This window comes from Limulus polyphemus, unplaced genomic scaffold, assembly GCF_000517525.1.
Source record: "Limulus polyphemus unplaced genomic scaffold, Limulus_polyphemus-2.1.2 Scaffold1637, whole genome shotgun sequence".
NCBI lineage: Eukaryota > Metazoa > Arthropoda > Merostomata > Xiphosura > Limulidae > Limulus > Limulus polyphemus.
The window spans coordinates 67694-87021 of record NW_013667247.1 but is presented as its reverse complement, the minus strand read 5'-3'; the positions used below and the strand labels follow the sequence as shown (position 1 = coordinate 87021).

At 34.0% G+C, this 19328-nt stretch overlaps 1 protein-coding gene across 1 annotated transcript in view; it reads right to left on the bottom strand.

Moving 5' to 3' along the window:
- The window catches only part of LOC106464391 (guanine nucleotide exchange factor DBS-like), a 73878-nt gene that overhangs the window by 14005 nt on the left and 40545 nt on the right, over window positions 1–19328 (bottom strand). Inside the window, exons 14-17 of the mRNA XM_013924522.2 lie at window positions 8297–8366; window positions 7688–7786; window positions 3178–3270; window positions 2707–2832 (exon numbers count right to left, since the gene is read on the bottom strand). Of these exons, the coding sequence (XP_013779976.1) occupies window positions 2707–2832; window positions 3178–3270; window positions 7688–7786; window positions 8297–8366 (388 nt within the window). The remainder of the gene's footprint in view (window positions 1–2706; window positions 2833–3177; window positions 3271–7687; window positions 7787–8296; window positions 8367–19328) is intronic.

The window sequence follows — 19328 nt, the reverse complement described above, 5'->3', positions numbered from 1 at the left end:
AAAAATCAATTAACAAACGGAGACGTAACAATATACTTATCAAACTTTTTCTTAAACTCATTTAAATTTACTGCCTCTACAACATCTGAAGGCAACCCATTCCAAAGGCCAACCACCATGTTAGAAAATAAAACTGTCCTAGCTGAAAATGACTCCTACCTTGCCAAAATATATTTTTGTGTCCCCTAGTCCTACTATTCTCATTGTTAAATATAAAAAAAGATGATACATCAACACTATCAATTCCATTTACAATCTTAAACACCTCAATCAGATCCCCCCTAACTCTTCTTTTTTCAAGAGAAAAGAATTTGAGAGACTTCAGCCTCTTGTCATATGACAACCCCTCCATCCCAGGCACCATTCTAGTAACCCTTCTAGTAACCCTTCTCTGAACTCTTTCCAACAATTCAATGTCCAAGGAGCCCAAGACTGAACACATTATTCCAAATGTGGCCTAACCAGTGACCTGTACAATGAAAGTATAACCTCTTTAGGCTTGTATTCAATAAATATATAGATACAACCTAAAATCCTATTTGCCCTACCACTAGCAACAACACACTGCTTGGATGGCTTTAGAGACTGATTGACTATTACACCAAAATCCCTTTCCTTCACAACATCATTAAGGTTATTTCCATCCAAATTATACTTTTAATTCAAATTATGATAACCCATATGCATTATCTTGCATTTATTATAATTAAAACCCATCTGCCATTTATTTGCCCAACTCACTAAATGATCTAAATCCTTTTGTAAATCAGCAACATCCTCTTCACAGCTAGCAACACTGAAGACCTTAATATCATCTGTAAATTTAAGTAATTTATTGACTATCCCTTCATCTATGTCATTGATGTCAATAAAAAGAGTAAAGGTCCTAAGACTAAGCCCTGAGGTACCCCACTTGTGACATTAATCCAGTTTGACTGAACTCCATTTATAACAATTCTCTGCTTTCTTCCATCCAGCCACTCTTCTGTCCAATTTGCTAACTTATCCCCACACCTATAGAGCTAATTTTCTTTAGTACCTGGGTAAAAACTAACGCATGGTGTACACATATATAAAAGAATTTTCCTAATATTCAAACATTTTCTAGCAAGCTTTCAACAGTTTCACCAGATATATGATCCTAATTAGTTAATACTGACTTTTCAAAAATCTTTAATATTATTGACGAAAAACAAATAGATAAGGCCAAATAGTTTCTATATTGAATGCACAAAAACGTTTTTAAATGCTACTACTACATTTTATTCATTATGGACAACGATTTGGTATATTTATTTTTGTGTTTTTACTCAGCACTATGAAGTTATGATCCTGAATAATCATTCAAAATCAAATAACTAAAAAGCTTTGAATTTCTGCTCAAGAGAGATTTTGGGTCTTCATTAGCAGAAGATCTTGAAAATTATGCTATATAATTCTGGCCTGAAAGATAGACAAACAAATTTCAATGTACATATGTCCATGACCTGGAAGATACATATCAACAGGTCTAGACTAAGTTATAAAGTAGCAACTTCCAGAAGACAGGCATACAGTTGTTGTATCTGAGAGTATACTTTCTTCTTTTTAGCCCAAAGTTTCTTCACAGAATTAGAGTTGTGATCCAGTTAAATAACAATTCTCAAATACTTCTAAGTTGCTTTATTATTACTTATAAATTAATTTTATGATTTTGTATAAATAAGAGAATCTATTGCTTGTGCAATAATTAAACTTTACCTCCATCTTACACTGGTTCTCATTTCAAATACTCTCCTGGAAATTTATCTATAATTTGGTACCAGTCATTTAGTACTGATAAAGTAGAGGATCCTAATTAGAAAACCCACAAGTCACAACTGAATGACAAAGTTGCACATTTCCTAGCCTTGCAATAAAACAGGGGGCAACCTAATTAGCACAGAAACACAGGATGATAAACTAACAAGCCCTGGTCTCACAATAAACTATTAAGTTTTAATCAGTAGACATACAGTTCTAAGTGACAGTCTGACAGACATGCAGATTCTGCTAAACTGAATTGCAAGTTCTGGTCTGGATAACAGACTTACAACAGACTAGTATTTAGAGTCCTAATTATCAAGCATACAAATCCTGGATGTCAGAGTTACAACATTTGGTCTTATAATAAAGTCTAAATTAATAGACATACAAGTTCTGAAACCAGAACTTGTATGTCTATGTCAATGTCAATGGGATAGAATTAGAAGACTTGACTGTCAGACTAGTAAGGTCCTTGTCTCAAGACAAACAATCCTGACCGACACACTTATGGTATCTGTTTGATAGATTTGTGGATCCTGACAGGAGAAATAGACTTAAATGGGTCCTGGTTCTAATTAGCAGACATTCAAGCTATGAGTGAGAGAAATACAAGACCTGAAGTAAGAGTATTTTTGTTTGTTGAATTTCACTCAAAGCTACTCAAGGTCTATCTGCACTAGCTATCCCTAATTTTGAACTGACAGACTAAAGGGAAGGTGTCTAGTCAACACTACCCACTACCAATTCTTGGGTTACTCTTTACTAATGAATAGTTGGATTGACTGTCACATTATAACACCCCATGGCTGAAAGGGTGAGCATGTTCAGTGAGAGGATTCAAACCAGCAATCCACAGATTCTGAGCTGAGTACCCTAACCAATAAAATAAGAGACTAACAGATGATAACATTTAAAACTTACATGAAATCCAGTTATAGCCACTTGATGCATGCTGTCATTTACATACTTCAGGACATCCAACATAGTATCTAAAGCCTCCTGGAGCTCTTCTTGTGCTGTTTCATCATCAGTGTACTTCAACAAATCCTGTACAAAGCATTCTTTACTTAAACAAGTATAAATGCCAATGAAACATAGCTTTGCTATAAAATAAAACTAATTTCTTTAAAATCTTAGAGACAAAATGTAGCAGTATTTTTAAAGTAAACTATAAACAACTTGTTAATCTTGGAGTTAGATATAACCTATTTAATTCATTATTATATTCATGCTTGTATCAATGAATTTTAATACAAGTCATTTTAGAGACCACTTTTTTATGCCAGTTCGGTTTATAATATTCAGCAATAAAACATAATCTTTCCTTTAAAATATAGATCTGAAAGTATCTGATAGTTACAGGTTGCCTATAAAACAAACATATTTCTATACCTTGATAAGTAGCTGGTATTTTGTTATTCTCTGGACTGGTTTCAACAAATATGCTCCTAGTGGTAGTTTGTGTCCCAACTTCTTCTGACATTCCTGTCAAATAAACAATCTTGTAGTTGCTAAAAACATTTCAAGGTAATAAACTGGTATCCATGGATTTAAAGTGAAAATTTATTTTACATTTAACATTTGTCAATATTTAAGTAGCTTTTTCCTTCCATGATAATTGATTATTAAAACTAATACACATTTATAGCATGGTAGGAAATTTACTGTTAGCTTAATTGGTTTTAACTTAAATGAAGCCTTTGATTTGTATATAAAGTCCTTGATTGAGTGGATTATTTACAGTTTTTACTAGCTGGCCACACTACAGCCATGAGCTGAAATGGGCTTTTACCACATCAACCAGTAATAAGAGTACATTTTAATTTTAAAAGATGTTGTAATGACCTTTTGTGGCTTAGCCCTGAATAAATAAACAGATTATGAACAGCGGGAGATACATATGTAAAAAACTGATCAATAAAGCCAAAACTTCTAGACACTGATGTTTCACCATGTATCAAGGCTTTTGATTCTGGTATTGAAGTAAGATAAACTGAAAAAAGCTGTAAAGCTGTCAATGAGCTATAGTTTAAGAGTGGTATTAGAGGTGGCCTTGCATTCAAACCACTGTAAGGCTTTGAGAGTTTTATAATAATATTTACACATCAGAAGCTTTATGATATTTAGTTAAATTCTGTGTATAACTATTAAAGTGAACTTAATCTTAGAACTAGTGTACTTTATTATGGAGCATTCTGTATTAGGACTACTCAAACTTTATGGAATCCATTTGGACTTGTGAGCAACTCTAAATTTGAATAATTCAGATTTTTTTCATTCTCTAAGTCTTGTTTTGAAATAACTGTTTTGATTTGGTTTATTTGAAATATCATGACATTGTCACTTAAATTTGATGAACTCTCCAAAAAAAAAACAAGACAAAATGAGTAAATTTGTAATTAAAAGTAAACATATTAAAAAGAAGTTACTTATACTAAATGATACTAAAGATATGCTAATTAATATATTTGCATGTTGAGCTGCAAGACAGACATTAGTTGTACAATATACACAGTAAAATAGTAGTTTATTTTTTAGAAATTTTGTGATATATTTTTAAAGATATAATCCAAAATATTAGGAAGCAAAAGAAATTGAAAACATTTATATCTAGGCTTGTTGGATATATAAGACTGTTTAGTGTAAGAGTTATTATTTACTTCATTTAGTGATCTAATATTTAATGATTATTTAGTTTTTAAAACAAGAGTGTTTAAAGTTATTTTAAAAGCAATAGTTATGACAATAGTTGTTGGATATATAAGACTGTTTAGTGTAACAGTTATTATTTACTTCATTTAGTGATCTAATATTTAATGATTATTTAGTTTTTAAAACAAGATTGTTTAAAAGTTATTTTAAAAGCAATAGTTATGACAAATTTCATTACTTAACTTAGTGAGAACTGTATGTTGTGTGTGTGTACTTCAATTGTTGTAAATTGACATCATATTACTCAAACCTTCTGTATTTTTCTCATTGCATTAAGTGAGTATTGTTACATCATATCATCTCATAGTTTTTAGAATGTTCTAGGCCTTAGTTGGACAATGTATATATATATATATTGTGAGTGCAAGTTAAGTCAGGAAACATTAAATTAGCGAGTGATATTTTGAAGTGAGTTTCACAGTTTAACAGAGTTAAGGAGAATAATTTGTCTTCTCAAAATTTCTCTATAGTAATTGAACCTGTCTGTGTGAACTTTGATGAAAAGGAGATAACTATTTAAAGTTCTGGATACAACAGGGCTAACCCACAGAGTATCAAGTAAGAAACAGAGTAGAGAAAATTAATTCATCTTGTTAATTGGGTTCTGAAGTAACTGAACCAGCCTGTGTGGACTTTGACGAGAAAAGAGAATTAATTAGAATTTTAGATACAACTGTGATATTCCATAGTGTAAAAAAATTTTATGCATACGTTTGACTTGTTCTGAATATATTATTTTAAAACATGTAGATTGTGTGCTGTAAATTTATTGTTTGAATTTATCACCAACAAATCCCAGTCACCTACTGTAAAAGAATCCTGGTCCCTACATATACAAAACCCTGACATGGCTCTAGTATGTTATATCAGGCATAGACTATCCAATCTTTTGGTGCTTCACTTCTGGTGTACCATTACAAGTAGTATTCTTTAAATTTATAATTATACTTTATTTGAAATTTAAGAATATGTCCTGGAAAATGTAAAAAAAAAAGGAAATATTATGCATTTCTGTTCTTGAATTATTGTTGATTTTGTCAATTTTGGCAGCCTGTTCATGAGTTACAGTTGGATGAGTTATATTTGAAGATCTGTGACTTTCTGTTCTTGAGTCATTGATACCAAAATCAACTTGGGATATCTTATGCCTTCCTTTTCTTGAGTTACTGTTGAATGTTTCATGTTTAGATCTTTATGTTTCTGTTCTGAGTTGCTAAGATTAAGTTATTTCTAAAGTGCCATGTTTGGATATCCTATGCCTTTTTTATTTTCTGAGTTATTATCTGAGGTGTCATGTATGGAGGCTTATGCATTTCTTGAATTATTTTTAGGTAAGTCAAATTTGGATATCCTAGACCTTTCTTTTTTAGCTATCATTGGATTTTTTTATGTTTAGAGCTCTATGCTTTTCTATTCTTGAGTTGTTGAACAGATGAATTTGCAGATGATATGCTTAACTGTTCTTGAGTTGTTGGACAAGATACATTTGTAAGTGATATGATTTACTGTTCTTGAATTGTTGGAGAAGATAAATTTGTAAATGCTATGTTTTACTGTTCCTGAGATATTTGACAAGATGAATTTTTAAATGCCATGTTTTACTGTTCTTGAATTGTTGGATATGATGAATTTGTAGATGCTATGCTTTACTGTTCTTGAATTGTTGGACAAGATAGATCTGTAGATGCTATGCTTTACTGTTCTTAAGTTGTTGGATAAGATAAATTTGCAGATGATATTCTTAACTGTTCTTGAGTTGTTGGAGAAGATACATTTGTAAATGATATGATTTACTTTTCTTGAATTGTTGGTTAAGATAAATTTGTAAATGCTATGTTTTACTGTTCCTGAGATATTTGACAAGATGAATTTTTAAATGCCATGTTTTACTGTTCTTGAATTGTTGGATATGATGAATTTTTAAATGCCATGTTTTACTGTTCTTGAATTGTTGGATATGATGAATTTGTAAATGCTATGTTTTACTGTTCTTGAATTGTTGGACAAGATACTGTAGATGCTATGCTTTACTGTTCCTGAGTTGTTGGAGAAGATAAATTTGTAGATGTTATGCTTCACTGTTCTTGAGTTGTTGGACAAGTTAAGTTTGTAGATGCTATGCTTTACTGTTCTTGAGTTGTTGGAGAAGATACACTTGTAAATGCTATGTTTTACTGTTTTTGAGATATTGGACAAGATGAATTTGTAAATGCTATGTTTTACTGTTCTTGAATTGTTGGATATGACAAATTTGTAGATGCTACGCTTTACTGTTCTTGAGTTGTTGGACAAGATAGATTTGTAGATGCTATGTTTTACTGTTCTTGAGTTGTTGGATAAGATAAATTTGTAAATGCTATGCTTAACTGTTCTTGAGTTGTTGGACAAGATACATTTGTAAATGATATGAGTTACTCTTGTTAAATTGTTCGAGAAGATGAATTTGCAGACGATATGTTTTATTGTACTTGAGTTGTTGAACAAGATTAATTTGTAGATTCTTTGTTTCATTGTTCTTGAATTGTTGAACAAGATGAATTTGTAAATATGTTTTACTGTTCTTGAGTTGTTGGATAAATAAATTTGTAGATGATATGCCTTACCGTTGTTGAACAGTTTTATCATAAGTTCAATTAACTGATTAGTTTACATTACACTATTCATTATAATTGCTACTCATAGGTAACTGATTAGATCAATTAATTGATTAAATCACCATGCTATATTATATTAGTATGATTATCTTGTCCATCAGGTGAGATAATGATAAATTAACTTAACAAATATCTTTTGAAAAGAGTGATATCAGATATAGTGAACTAGCTAGCAAGTCACCAATGATGCCTGCTTGGATAGAACTAGACTAAATTATTTTACCATATTTTCCATTATGTTCGTTATATAGCTTTAAATTTTATGCTTTTTTTCAAAGGTATACAACAGGATTAATACAAAGAAAATGTTTATAAGATAGTTCATAGTCAGCTATAAATCATAATGTGAAACAAACATTAAAAACTAGTATCTACAAATTATATTACAAATGAGTCATTAACTGTATGGTATACACAAGAACCATGCCAATAATAATAATGCTATTTTTTATGGTTATCTCTTTTATGGATAAGAGAGAGAAAGAGAGTAATAAAATTTTTCAATACATTTAATTGTGAAACTTGAGAATCTTTACCTTGAAGAACAAGTTTTCATCCCCACACTGCCTTCTCAAAGCTTCAGATTTGGGCTTGTTCATGCAGTAAGTGCTATAGAGCTTGTGTAAAGCATCTCTCTGTAAAGATGTGGTTGAAACAAATATTGTTAAACGCTTTGTGCATGTAATTGGTACAGTAAATGTTCTAACTCATCATATTCTGTAGCTTTCTGAATATTTGTATGTAAATGGAACCAGTAATTAGCATATGTAGTTAAACTTAAATGAGCTTATCACAGAGAAGAACTCTAATATGTTTTATGTAAAGTTTCTTATCTGTGAAGAGTACATCTTAAGATTTTCACATGGCATATGATTCAATTCTTAAAAACTGAAAAACAAATTTACTGATCAATTCAAACTATTTTTTTGTTTTCAAGAGCACTTCCTTTTTGATAAAATGGTCTCTAACTATAAAGTATGACACTTTTGATAATGTCATCACTCAGAATTAAAGAAAAGACAAAAAATGCACTTCTACTAATACAGTGTGTTCACTTTGTTAATAAAATTTAAATTATTTAAAACTAATAATACCATTCTGGAAAACTGAGCATTCTAGAATAATGTACATATTAAAACACAAACCCTCTGAACAAAACAGTATCCAACCAATTCAGGCATGCTGCTACAGTTCTCCAGGTCCCTTAGGAAGACACTGAAATACAGTTATGAAATGAATGGTTAAAATAATTTCTTTGTGGATATCTTCTAATTAATTTTTCTCCTTTCTGTAGTGACATATAAGATGAATATGTTTTAATTAAGTATATCTTTAATAAAAAATGTAAATATTTTTTTTAATAAATATAAGTACATTTGACAAACGAGGCAAACAAATACAATTCTGTTATTTTTCCTCCAAGGAAATGGTAAAAAAGCTGGAAAAAATATATAGCACTAATGTTTAAGATACAACAATAAATTCTAACAGTTGGGAGTTCCCATCTAATGAACTTGTATCAAATTTTATAGCAAAATAATACAAAAAGGTATTTGTGCTTTATATGCTTTTCCACTTCAGTGTTAAGAATGTCAGTGGTTTGTTTTATGTGTGTACTTGCTTAGCAATTATAAACTTCACAAAAATCTACTCCTTACATATAACAACATGATGAATATATCTGACTGTCAAATGGCTCAATTAAAAAACATTTATCTTTCAATGAGTGAGTGTTTCCACATCAATACATTGTTCCCATTTATACAGACAAACTTCAAGAAGAATTCATAGATGAAATAGCTGAATTTAGCTAGCTGCTTTCTCTTTCTTCCCAGGAAAGTGGAAGAAATACAAACTATACAATTGTACTAAATGATCAGTTTAAATTGTTTTAGTCTATTCCAATTAAAATCATACTTTCTCCTTAAAAATAGCATCTATTGGAAATGTTTATTTGATAGAGAAGAAACTAAAGATAAAAAAAAAGGTGTGAAAAACAAATTTAACTCAAATTCTGGAAATCTTATCACAATATATACTGTCAAATATTTTGCATATTTTTCTTATCTGATGTATGGGTGTGGCATAGAAACATACCAAGCATTTTCTACCTTCTTGTATTAAAATAGTATTATTCTAAATTTATCAGTTATGTCTGATTACATGCAGTTTTCACATAATATGTTGTCAAGAGAGTCATAAGAGTGATTTAATTCAGCTGCCTTTTTTCTTTTGTCACTCTATGGAGGTCACACCTGTTCTGCCCATGGGTGGATGGGTGTAATGCTGCATGTTGAGCAAGAAGGTAGACAGCAGTGTTCTTCAAAGGTTGATCAGGTGGTATTTTGAGGTTACAACCTATGCTTGAATGAGAAGGACCAGTCATGTGGTAGCACTAGTCACTCTGGATAAATCCAATATTAACTGTGAAGTAAGGAACATTGCATTTAAACTGTCTGGTAAATTATCTCAATCTGTCAGTTTGAGAGAACAGTTCCAATCCAGTACAAGTGAACATCCATTGCCAAAAGCAAGTACATACAATGTGTTTATATTACTTTGTAAATAGATTGTGCTTTTTATATTTTCAATTTTTCCTGTTTCATTATTTCCTTCTAGTGAACTCAATGTCCAAAGCAAGTACATAAACTGTGTTTATGTTATATTTTAATAAAAATTATGCTTTTTATATTTTACATTGTGTCCAGTCACTCTTTTTTTTTTCTTTTTTTTTGTTCTCACAAACTCAGGTGTTCATAGAAACAAGTTATTACTCTGTAATGGATATCTTGTCTGATCTCTTGGTATTCAGCTGACCTATCTCACTGCTATAGGAATAATCATTTTTACCTGAACATACCACATAGGCTACAATGGAGAAAATTTTGGTGCCATGATCGAGATATCTTATTGTGCAACTTTCTGCTGGAGTTTGTGTGTGGCCCTTTATTCCTACTCTTGTGTTATTTAAGTTTGAAAAGGCTTTGTGTTAATAAAAATAGCATTTTATACAGCTAATGATAAAGAGTCAGTTGCTGAAGTGAGATTGCTGTACAAAAACATTGTTGAGTCTAGGAAAAGTCATCTCCTGAACATTGGACATTTGCCAAAGCTGTGAAGGTCCATGACTTCTATCCCATTTCAGCTGAGGTCGTAGGAAGAAAAGCTGTCACTGTCTGGTGCACCAAGAACAGCTGTTCATGCTCTTCTTCTGAGGGAAGCATGGATGACTGAGTATCAGAGCAGTGGTATGTTTTCTGAAACTAAATGAGGTGGTCTGTATAGGACTCTTAGACTTTTGCCAGCCAGAGTAACCTGAGAATACAAAGGAGAGACTGGATATTTTATTGGTGGGTTATATCTGCCAACAGAAGTTATCTCACCCAAATAGTGAATTATGAGGCTATATGAGCCTCTCTGAACCAAGAGGTAAACTGCTGAGGCAACCATGAATTACAAAAGAGTCATGGGACACACAAAGCCAGTGGATGAGCTGCTGACAGCACTTCATTGTATAGAGACTGATTACTCACATGAAAGGTGAAGTCTCTGAGTACCATGCTGTGCCCATTATGTTGAGGACATCTCACATCTCAGCCTCATGATGGCTGAGAAGTTGTGAGGGAGAGGTTCCAGCCATGACCAGGGTTCCCATAAGTGAGGCAAAACAGATCACTCCATCAACATTCAAGAGTGTAGCAAAGGAAGTTTTAGGCTACTTCCTGAAGTGTTTCAATCAGTTACCTGCTTGGAATGGCTGGTCTCCAAAGCAGGCTGTAAAATGCTTGATCTTGAGTCAATTGAGTGAGGTATAAGTTTTGGGACTGTGAGATGGTCATAGCCAAGTTGTGCTAAATATACAATATGATGGAAAATCTAGTGGTCCATTGAGCTAAGTTCAAGATAGAAGAGGGGTACCACAGAGAACTTGGCCATCTACATGGATGATTTGCTCCATTTGCACAGTAAGGCTTACTCTGCAATGGTTTTGGCTGATTACGAGGATAACCTCATTGACAAGTTTGTGGAAATGACAAAGCACCACCTGGATTTGAGAGATCTCACCCTTACTGAGGTAGGTTTTGAGGTGAAATAGTACCTTCAAAATAATCACAAAAGAGGCAGAAGGCTGCCTGCAGTGGCTATATCCCAAACAGACCAGACTGTACTAACCAGGCACTCATGTTGCACCAAGCTTGAGCCTAACCAAGGGTTAACCAAACACCCACACATCCCTGTTTTATGATGTAATCACACTGGTATCCTGGTCCTCCCATGGTTTACATGCAACAGCCTATTCCAATCATGCCTCTACCTGGATGTCATCCTTGAAGAGAGGAGCAAAGCATTTGCTTTGCCTGTGGAGCATTGGGTAACTTTCTGAGTTAAATGCCTGTACCCTGATGAACAGCAAGATAGACAAGGCTAATGGTTTTGACCAAGGTCCTGCTGGCACAGAAAAGCCAACAATAGACAGTGAACAATGCTGCTACAGCTCCAGGAAACTAATGAAGCCCAAGTTGGGTCTGGCATGTAGTAAAAGTTTTGGTGGTTAGCCCAGCTCTCTCAAGACTGGGTGAGTCTTGATATGTGTCTAAAAGAGTAAAAGTTCCTGGTTGATAGAGGAGTGGCACACCACTGGTAGATCTCATGGAATATTAGGCACTTAGGGCAAAACCACTAATTTGGTCACTTGATATAAACTTTGTTGTGACAAATGGATATAAACTAGACATGAATGAAGAGGTTACTTCTGATTATGTATAGGAGACATCACTCAAAAAATGCTATGCTATGAGATGGACATACTGTGGAGTTTCTTAGTTATTTTTATTGGTGCAACAGGTGAACTGATGTGCTATGGGAGAGTTATACACTGTCAGCCAAACTAAACTCAGGAACGGTGGACTGCACAAGTTCACATTGGAGACTAAGTCACAGTACCCCATGCACACACAAGTAGTGTTCTATGGTTAACTATGAACAAAGTTTAGTGTGTTAGTGTTATGTTACACAGTTGTAGTGTCATGCATAAAAGAAACTGCTTCCTGTCCAGAAAGCAAGCAGCATTACCTCAGGCAATTATCTGTCTCAGAAGAAATGAAATCTTGGTGTTCTGCAATTATAAACAATTGGTTATTCAGCTTCATGCTGGAATGGGCATTGGCACCATGAGCAATGTGGAAGTAACCAAAGATAGTGATAATACTAGAGATGCATCTATTATGCTGCATCTAAAAGTAAGTATGTGGTACAGTAGTGGAGGATTTTGCAGATGATCTATATTCAGTGCAATGGCAATAACTCAGTGACCTGTTGGCTGAATATCACAATATGTTTGTAGTACCAGATGACAAACTGGGTCAAACAAAAGTCAGACAGCATCACATAGATAGAGGTGTCACAACCATCCAATTACCCAACTGCAATGCAGGCTTCTCTGGAGCACTGGGGATGTAGTACTAATTTACAACAGATGTTAATGCATGGCATCATACAACTTTCAAAGCATGCTTGATCATCTCCAGTAGTAATTGTCAGAAAGAAGGAAGGTATTTCCAGGTTCTGTACTGATTTTAAAAAGGTGAACATGGTATATCACGTTGATGCCTTTCTGCTACCACAAATAGGCGATTGTCTAGATGCATTACATTGGGCCTGATAGTTCAATATGTTAGACCTGGCATCTGGATATTGAAAAAGTGAGCTGGTAGGGAGGATAGAACACTAGATAACAGATCTACAGATGTATGATTTACTCATATACTAACACCTGAGTCTGCAACGTGGATATGCTGATGGATTGTCCTGCAGCACATTCATTGAATGTCTTGATCCTGGACATTGTATAGAAATTGAAAACCTTTCTGCCATAGCTACAAAAAATCAGGCAGTAGGAGATTCCACTCGTGGATGGATGCCATTATTAGTGCTTTAGGAGCTCAATGAAGAGCAACTGAACAACTCAAATCTAGCATGGACATTCCTTGTTGTGCAACAAAGTAAAACATGACTAGCTTTAATTAAGTAATATTGCATGGACACATATAACTACTGACACTTTTATAAAGCTGTACCTCTGCTATCAACCACCAAACAGTGGTTCTCAGCCAGTGTTACAGTTAGTGGTTCTCAGTACTTTGAGGGATGAAATTCTCTAGACTTTTTGTAACACAAAGACTAGAGAACACCAAGGTATTTCTCATACTTGTGCTGATGTTTGATGTCAGTTCTATTGACCTCATTCTAATCCAAACAGCACTGTTATCAGCACTGTACAGTGTGTGCTGGCCAGAAAAAAATGCCAGTCTAAACAGGGTTTGGTTTGTTTTTTTAATTTCGTGCAAAGCTACACGAGGTCTATCTGCACTAGCCATCACTAATTTAGCAGTATAAGACTAGAGGGAAGGCAGCTAGTCATCAACACCCACCGCCAACTCTTGGGCTACTCTTTTACCAATGAATAGTGGGATTGACCATCACATTATAATGCCCACATGGCTGAAAGGGTGAGCATGTTTGGTGTGACGTGGATTCGAACCCACGACCCGAAGATTGCGAGTCGAGTGCCTTAACCACCTGGTCATGCCGGGCCTCTAAACAGGGTAAACTCCAGCAGGCTTGTTGGTTCATTCCTGTACAGAATAGGCATATATTTTGTTGGTCCATTCCTGGCGACTGAAGAAGAACATTTGTTTATACTAGTGACCATTCACTACTTCATAAGTGAGACAAGCTTATCCATTGATCAATACATAAGTACAGTCATTGGTGGAGCATTGAATAGCTTGGATTGGAGCACCTGTTTTCTGAACTGTGTAAAGCGGTAAGTATGATGAAGATGTGTATTTCACCTTATCCCCCCAGTTTGATGGTTTTGTGGAGTGGGTAATACACACTGTCAAGTGCATGCTTGCTAAGTTTATTAATTCTAACCATACCTGACTGGAATGAATACTTAATGTATGTCATGATGGCATATCATGCAACTGAGCAGAGTATAAAAGGTTGTTCATTGTACATGATCATGTTCAGGTTGGAAGTCTTGCTCCCTGTAGATGTTATGTATAGTCCTCCCTCTATAGTGGACATCACATGATGTCCACTAGAATAATGCGAAGTGACTAGGATCTGCATTAGTTGATGTACACGTCAAGAGTTAGGGAAGGCCACCATATGACAAAAAGGGGTTGCTATAACACGACAGAGAAGAGATGGGTTGTGGCTTTGGTACATGCCAGCAGCACAAAAGCCACTTGAATCCAGCTGGACAGTACCTCATCTTGTGCTGACAAGTCAGTCGATTAATGAACGAACTACAGAAGCCCATAGGCAAATGAAAGTATGTAGTACAAATTTTCAACTATACCCATATTTTACTGATGAAGTTGAAGCAAACTGGCTTTCCCAGGAATTAGAGGAGGAGATAAACTCTTCAGAGGAGGGCAAGAGCATTGTTTTATCCCACTCTAATCCAGAAGATGAGGAAAGAGATGAGAGTACTTATCAGGACATTTACGATAAGCCAGATGTGGGAGTGATGGATTCTTTATGTATCTAAACCAATCGTGTTATACAATACTCCAAAATAATTTCCTTTAATATTTGTACACACACATATTTACTTATTCACATACATTGCCATGTACATGTATCTCCATTTCATGTTGTCACATACACTAAGCTTAAAATAGGTGTCTCTGGGTTACATTACACAAGCTATGTCTCAATAGCAGTCACAGCACAGAAATGTTCTGCTATGTATGAACCATCAAACTCACTGCATTTTTCTTTCAGACATCACAAAATAAATAATCTTCAGCAGAATTGAGTGAAATTTAAACTTTCAGCTAAAGCTCCTATCATTCAGGATTAATATTTGTTCTTCTGTATATATTAATATACACTCAGGGAAAATACACCTTCCTCATTGCTTGTGAAAAAGTTATATGCTTTTCAGTTGAAAACAGCTTTTGCTACCCAGCTAGATCAGATGAGTGATTCCTGTAAAACATTTTGTCCCAAAAAATCACTCAATAGATCCAAAAGTAAGGTTTGTAATTCCCTTTCAAATGAGTTTTCGAACATCTACTTATCATCTTCAGTTGTGCAAACTGTTGGTGTACTAGGCATTACATCTACTTGTACATTTTGCCCTAAACTGTATTAACTGAGCAACTATCACCCGATATATTATGGATAGCTCAAGTAGTGAAATTACTTGATAGGTCAGAAGATAAGAGTCACAAAGCCCTTTTGGTCCAGTTGATCTTATGATATGGTAATTGAGTAGTAATCATAGAATGTAGTGATATTTATTGTATCTTACAATACCACCATCTTACAATACTGATAACTCAGAATTTGAGGGCTGCAATACCATTTCAGCTGAGTTTTCGAACTTCTAGCTATTCGTAAAACTGGTAATGCACTAGTCATTACATCTACTTACACCAACTATTCTAGCCATATCAATCAAGAAGCTGTCAGAGCAGTCTTTTATTTCTACAACAACTATTATGTAACTTATAAGTGGAAACAAAGGGTTTAATCTAGATGTTAATATCTTGTGATGTAAGGTTAACTGTGATGACTTACCTGTAAAGTATTATTTGAAGATATAGTGTACCCATTATTTTTATTATTATTAACAAGAGAATAATTTAATTTTGACAATTTTGGCAGGTAGTAAATTTTCATGGAAGGATAAGAGTAATGGAGAAACTCACACTACATTTGTGAGAAAACAGTTTTACCTGTTGTTTTTCAGTTAGAGTAATATAAGATATTTTGATTGGATCAAACTGAAATATTTATGAATAAGTGAAACTATAAGTAGTAGAAAAGAAATTCCAAGGCAGTAGCTTAGATATCATAACAAATATAAACTGTGTGTACCCAGTGTTTTATTTGGTTATGATGGAATATTTTCAATCATGCTGATGTATTAGGTTCTTAGTAAGTATACAGTTTCCTAAATATCTTCTTAACATGTTTCATTACAAGGTGCAGTTATAGGCTGTTAGCTTACTAAAGGGGACTAGGCAGAAAGTAACATACATGTAATGACACTTTGAAACCACACCAAGTTAGTACTAAACTTTTATCTGTAAAAACGTCACAATGGAAAGATGATGAAAGCATTGGTGGATTCTGAATGATAAAAGTATAGGTTAGTGCATAGTTACCTGAGTCAGCTCATGTGAAGGAACTAGTTTTGCAGTCTTGATCTTATTTCCTTACCACAGTAACTGGGTGTTGTTTTTATAGTAACCCAAGCTGCCATAAAGGGAAGTTATGAAGGTAATCGAGACTCTATGAAATTCCTATTTGGCAAGGAGCTGGACTCCTCACCAACATGAAGAGTCCTGGAACTTGCCTGACTTTCAACTTGGTATGACCCATGGATGAAGATGTGCTGCTGGCTGATGCACTGGTTATATGGGATCTTATCAAGTTGGTTGTTGAGTTTGTGATTATGTTTTCCAATGATGAGCAGCCACAGTCAAATGAAAATCTACCCCATAAAGACAAACCTCATACCAGATAAAACCACTATTGGTGCCTCAATGAACCTGCCACAGACCACCACTGACCCTGCAAGTGGCTCAACTACTACCACTGCAGTACCACCTGTGAAAAAAGAATCCTGGTGGATGACTTGGCACTGGGAGTTTCTTGTGAGGTGCCTGACAGAAAGTGTATGAATACAACTCTGTGAAGGTAGCAGGTGTGCACTCACTGTTGACAGGGCACCACTACATTCTAAATCCCAAGAAGCTTTTCCTGGAGTTGAAGTCACCTTGAAGGGTAGCTAAATGCTAGGAAGGCAGGGACAATGCATCCTTTAATGTCTGACTTGTATTCACCACCACCATGGCAGAAACTTCAAACACCAAAGGAAAAATCAGAAACCCCCACAACTGGTTTCACCATCTATGATGACCTGTTGGGTTAATAAGAGTGTCTCAACCTCCATAACTAGCCCAGAGATGTCACTGGCCTCATGGGACAGTATGAAGATAAAGATAGGGGTTGCATCATCAATGACAGTTGAGCAATTAGTGTCTAAGAGGTCCCAGGAAACAACCCATCAGAAGCATAAAGTTGAGCTTCCCACAACATTGCCTCTTGTAATCAATAAAAACAACCCATACCACAGCAGATCCTCATCCTCAAGCATTATCAGGAGATAGCCATATATTGGACAAGGGCAGTGGAGAGTTATGCCTCTGTCACAGCTCAAAGAGGAAGTATGCCACTTATTGGCTAAGCTAGCAGATACAAAGAGGGCCTGGCCAAAACTCAAGACACCATCAGGATGGTGACTGCAGCCAATCACTGGACAACTATTGCACTGGAGGATCTGCTCATAGAGTTGAAGGGAAAGGAAGTTGAACTTTATGCTTGCTATTGAGTAAGTTTGTATATATTGTACATTTTATTTTACTAATTTCAAAGGTTGTATGTATGATAAATATATTTCTGCATTTTTCTTTTACTTTTGTGTTATTTTTCAAAAAAGGCTTTTGTTTTTGTATCGTAGCTGCAGTTTGTGTATATATATATATGCATATATGATGTTACTTTCAGCATGAATAATATTTTGGAGGTATGTATTCAAATGTGTTCTTTTTCTACGTTTTCAAGGCATTTTCAGTTTCGTTTCTGTTTAATTCTAAAGTTTCCTATTGATTAGTATTGTTTTTCTGTATTGAAAGGGTTTTTATTCTTCATAGTTTGTAATTGATGTTGAAAAGATTTCTTCTGTTTTTCTTTGTGTGTACTTTATTTTGTATCTTTTGATTGGTTTTAAAAGGTTTATTTTGTTTTTGTGATGTTTTATTTGTAATTTTATTGTTAAAAGGTTCATTTTGTATCATTGTTTAAAAGGCTTGTATTGTACTGTAATATTATGTATTATATGAATTTGAAATTCATCTTTTTTAAAGAGAATTTTGCTTATAATATTTGAAATGTATTTTATAAATGTATTAGTTGAAGTTGTTAATGCTGAAGTATTTCTATTGTGTATGATTCTAACTTGGCTTTAGTTCATATTAAAGTGCATTTACCATGTATTAGTGTGTGCATATACATATATATATATGTGTATCAGTGTGTGCATATACATATATATATATATGTGTGTGTGTGTGTGTGTAAAGAATATTTTGATGTAACTAGCTACAGTATTTCTTTCTTAAATGGTTTTTAATGTGTACTTCATTGTTAAAAGATGTTTTTTAATGAATTATAAATATGTTTAAGAAGAATTAAAGTTACAAGTTAAGCTTTAGGAGAGTATTACTGTTTACAAAGAAAGGACTTAAAACTTCACTTACCAAACTGAGGGCTTGAGGTTGAGTGAGAAAGAAAGCTAAAATATCATAGTATTAATATATCAAATTCTATAATACTATATTCTCAGGATACAAGCACCAGCTATGTCATTTTTGGTCAATTCAATTGAAACATAGGAGAGGTTAAAACCTTAGATATCACCCAACTTACCTACCATTGGAGGACATAGCTGTCTACATTCTTTCACAAGGTGTAGCATTACAGCCATAATACCATGGGAACAAAAGGAATTATCTCCAAAGAATGACAAAGGAGCAACTAAACAAAATCATCAACTTAGTAGCTTTTTTACCACATGTCATGTGAAAACATACACAAAATAATTGATAAATGTAAAATAATAATAATAATATATCAACATATGAAGGTAGAAACTTATGATATGTTTATATACCACACTTTTTACTTTTCTAAACTGTGAATTTGATTGGATAACCTTCTGTATACACATCCAAAGCTGTAAATCATCATACTTAGTAGTATTACATTTGCTCATTTCATTCTTTCTGTTTGTTTACACAATCTAAGCAAATGTATATGAGCTTCGCAAGAAGTAACCACAGTAGTTCAGGCATTATATACAAATTTAATTCAACTAAAGCACACATTTTATCCCAGCATTTCTACACAACTTTAACAAAATATTAATGTCTCGAGAAATGCAATCACTAGCATATATATAGATAGATATTTATATATATTAAACTACAAACAGAATCATAAAAATGTCAGTGACACATTGAAGTTCTGTAGTCATCAAACCACTTATATATTGTTGCGTCAGCGAGGTCACGTGACTAGTATCACGCCACG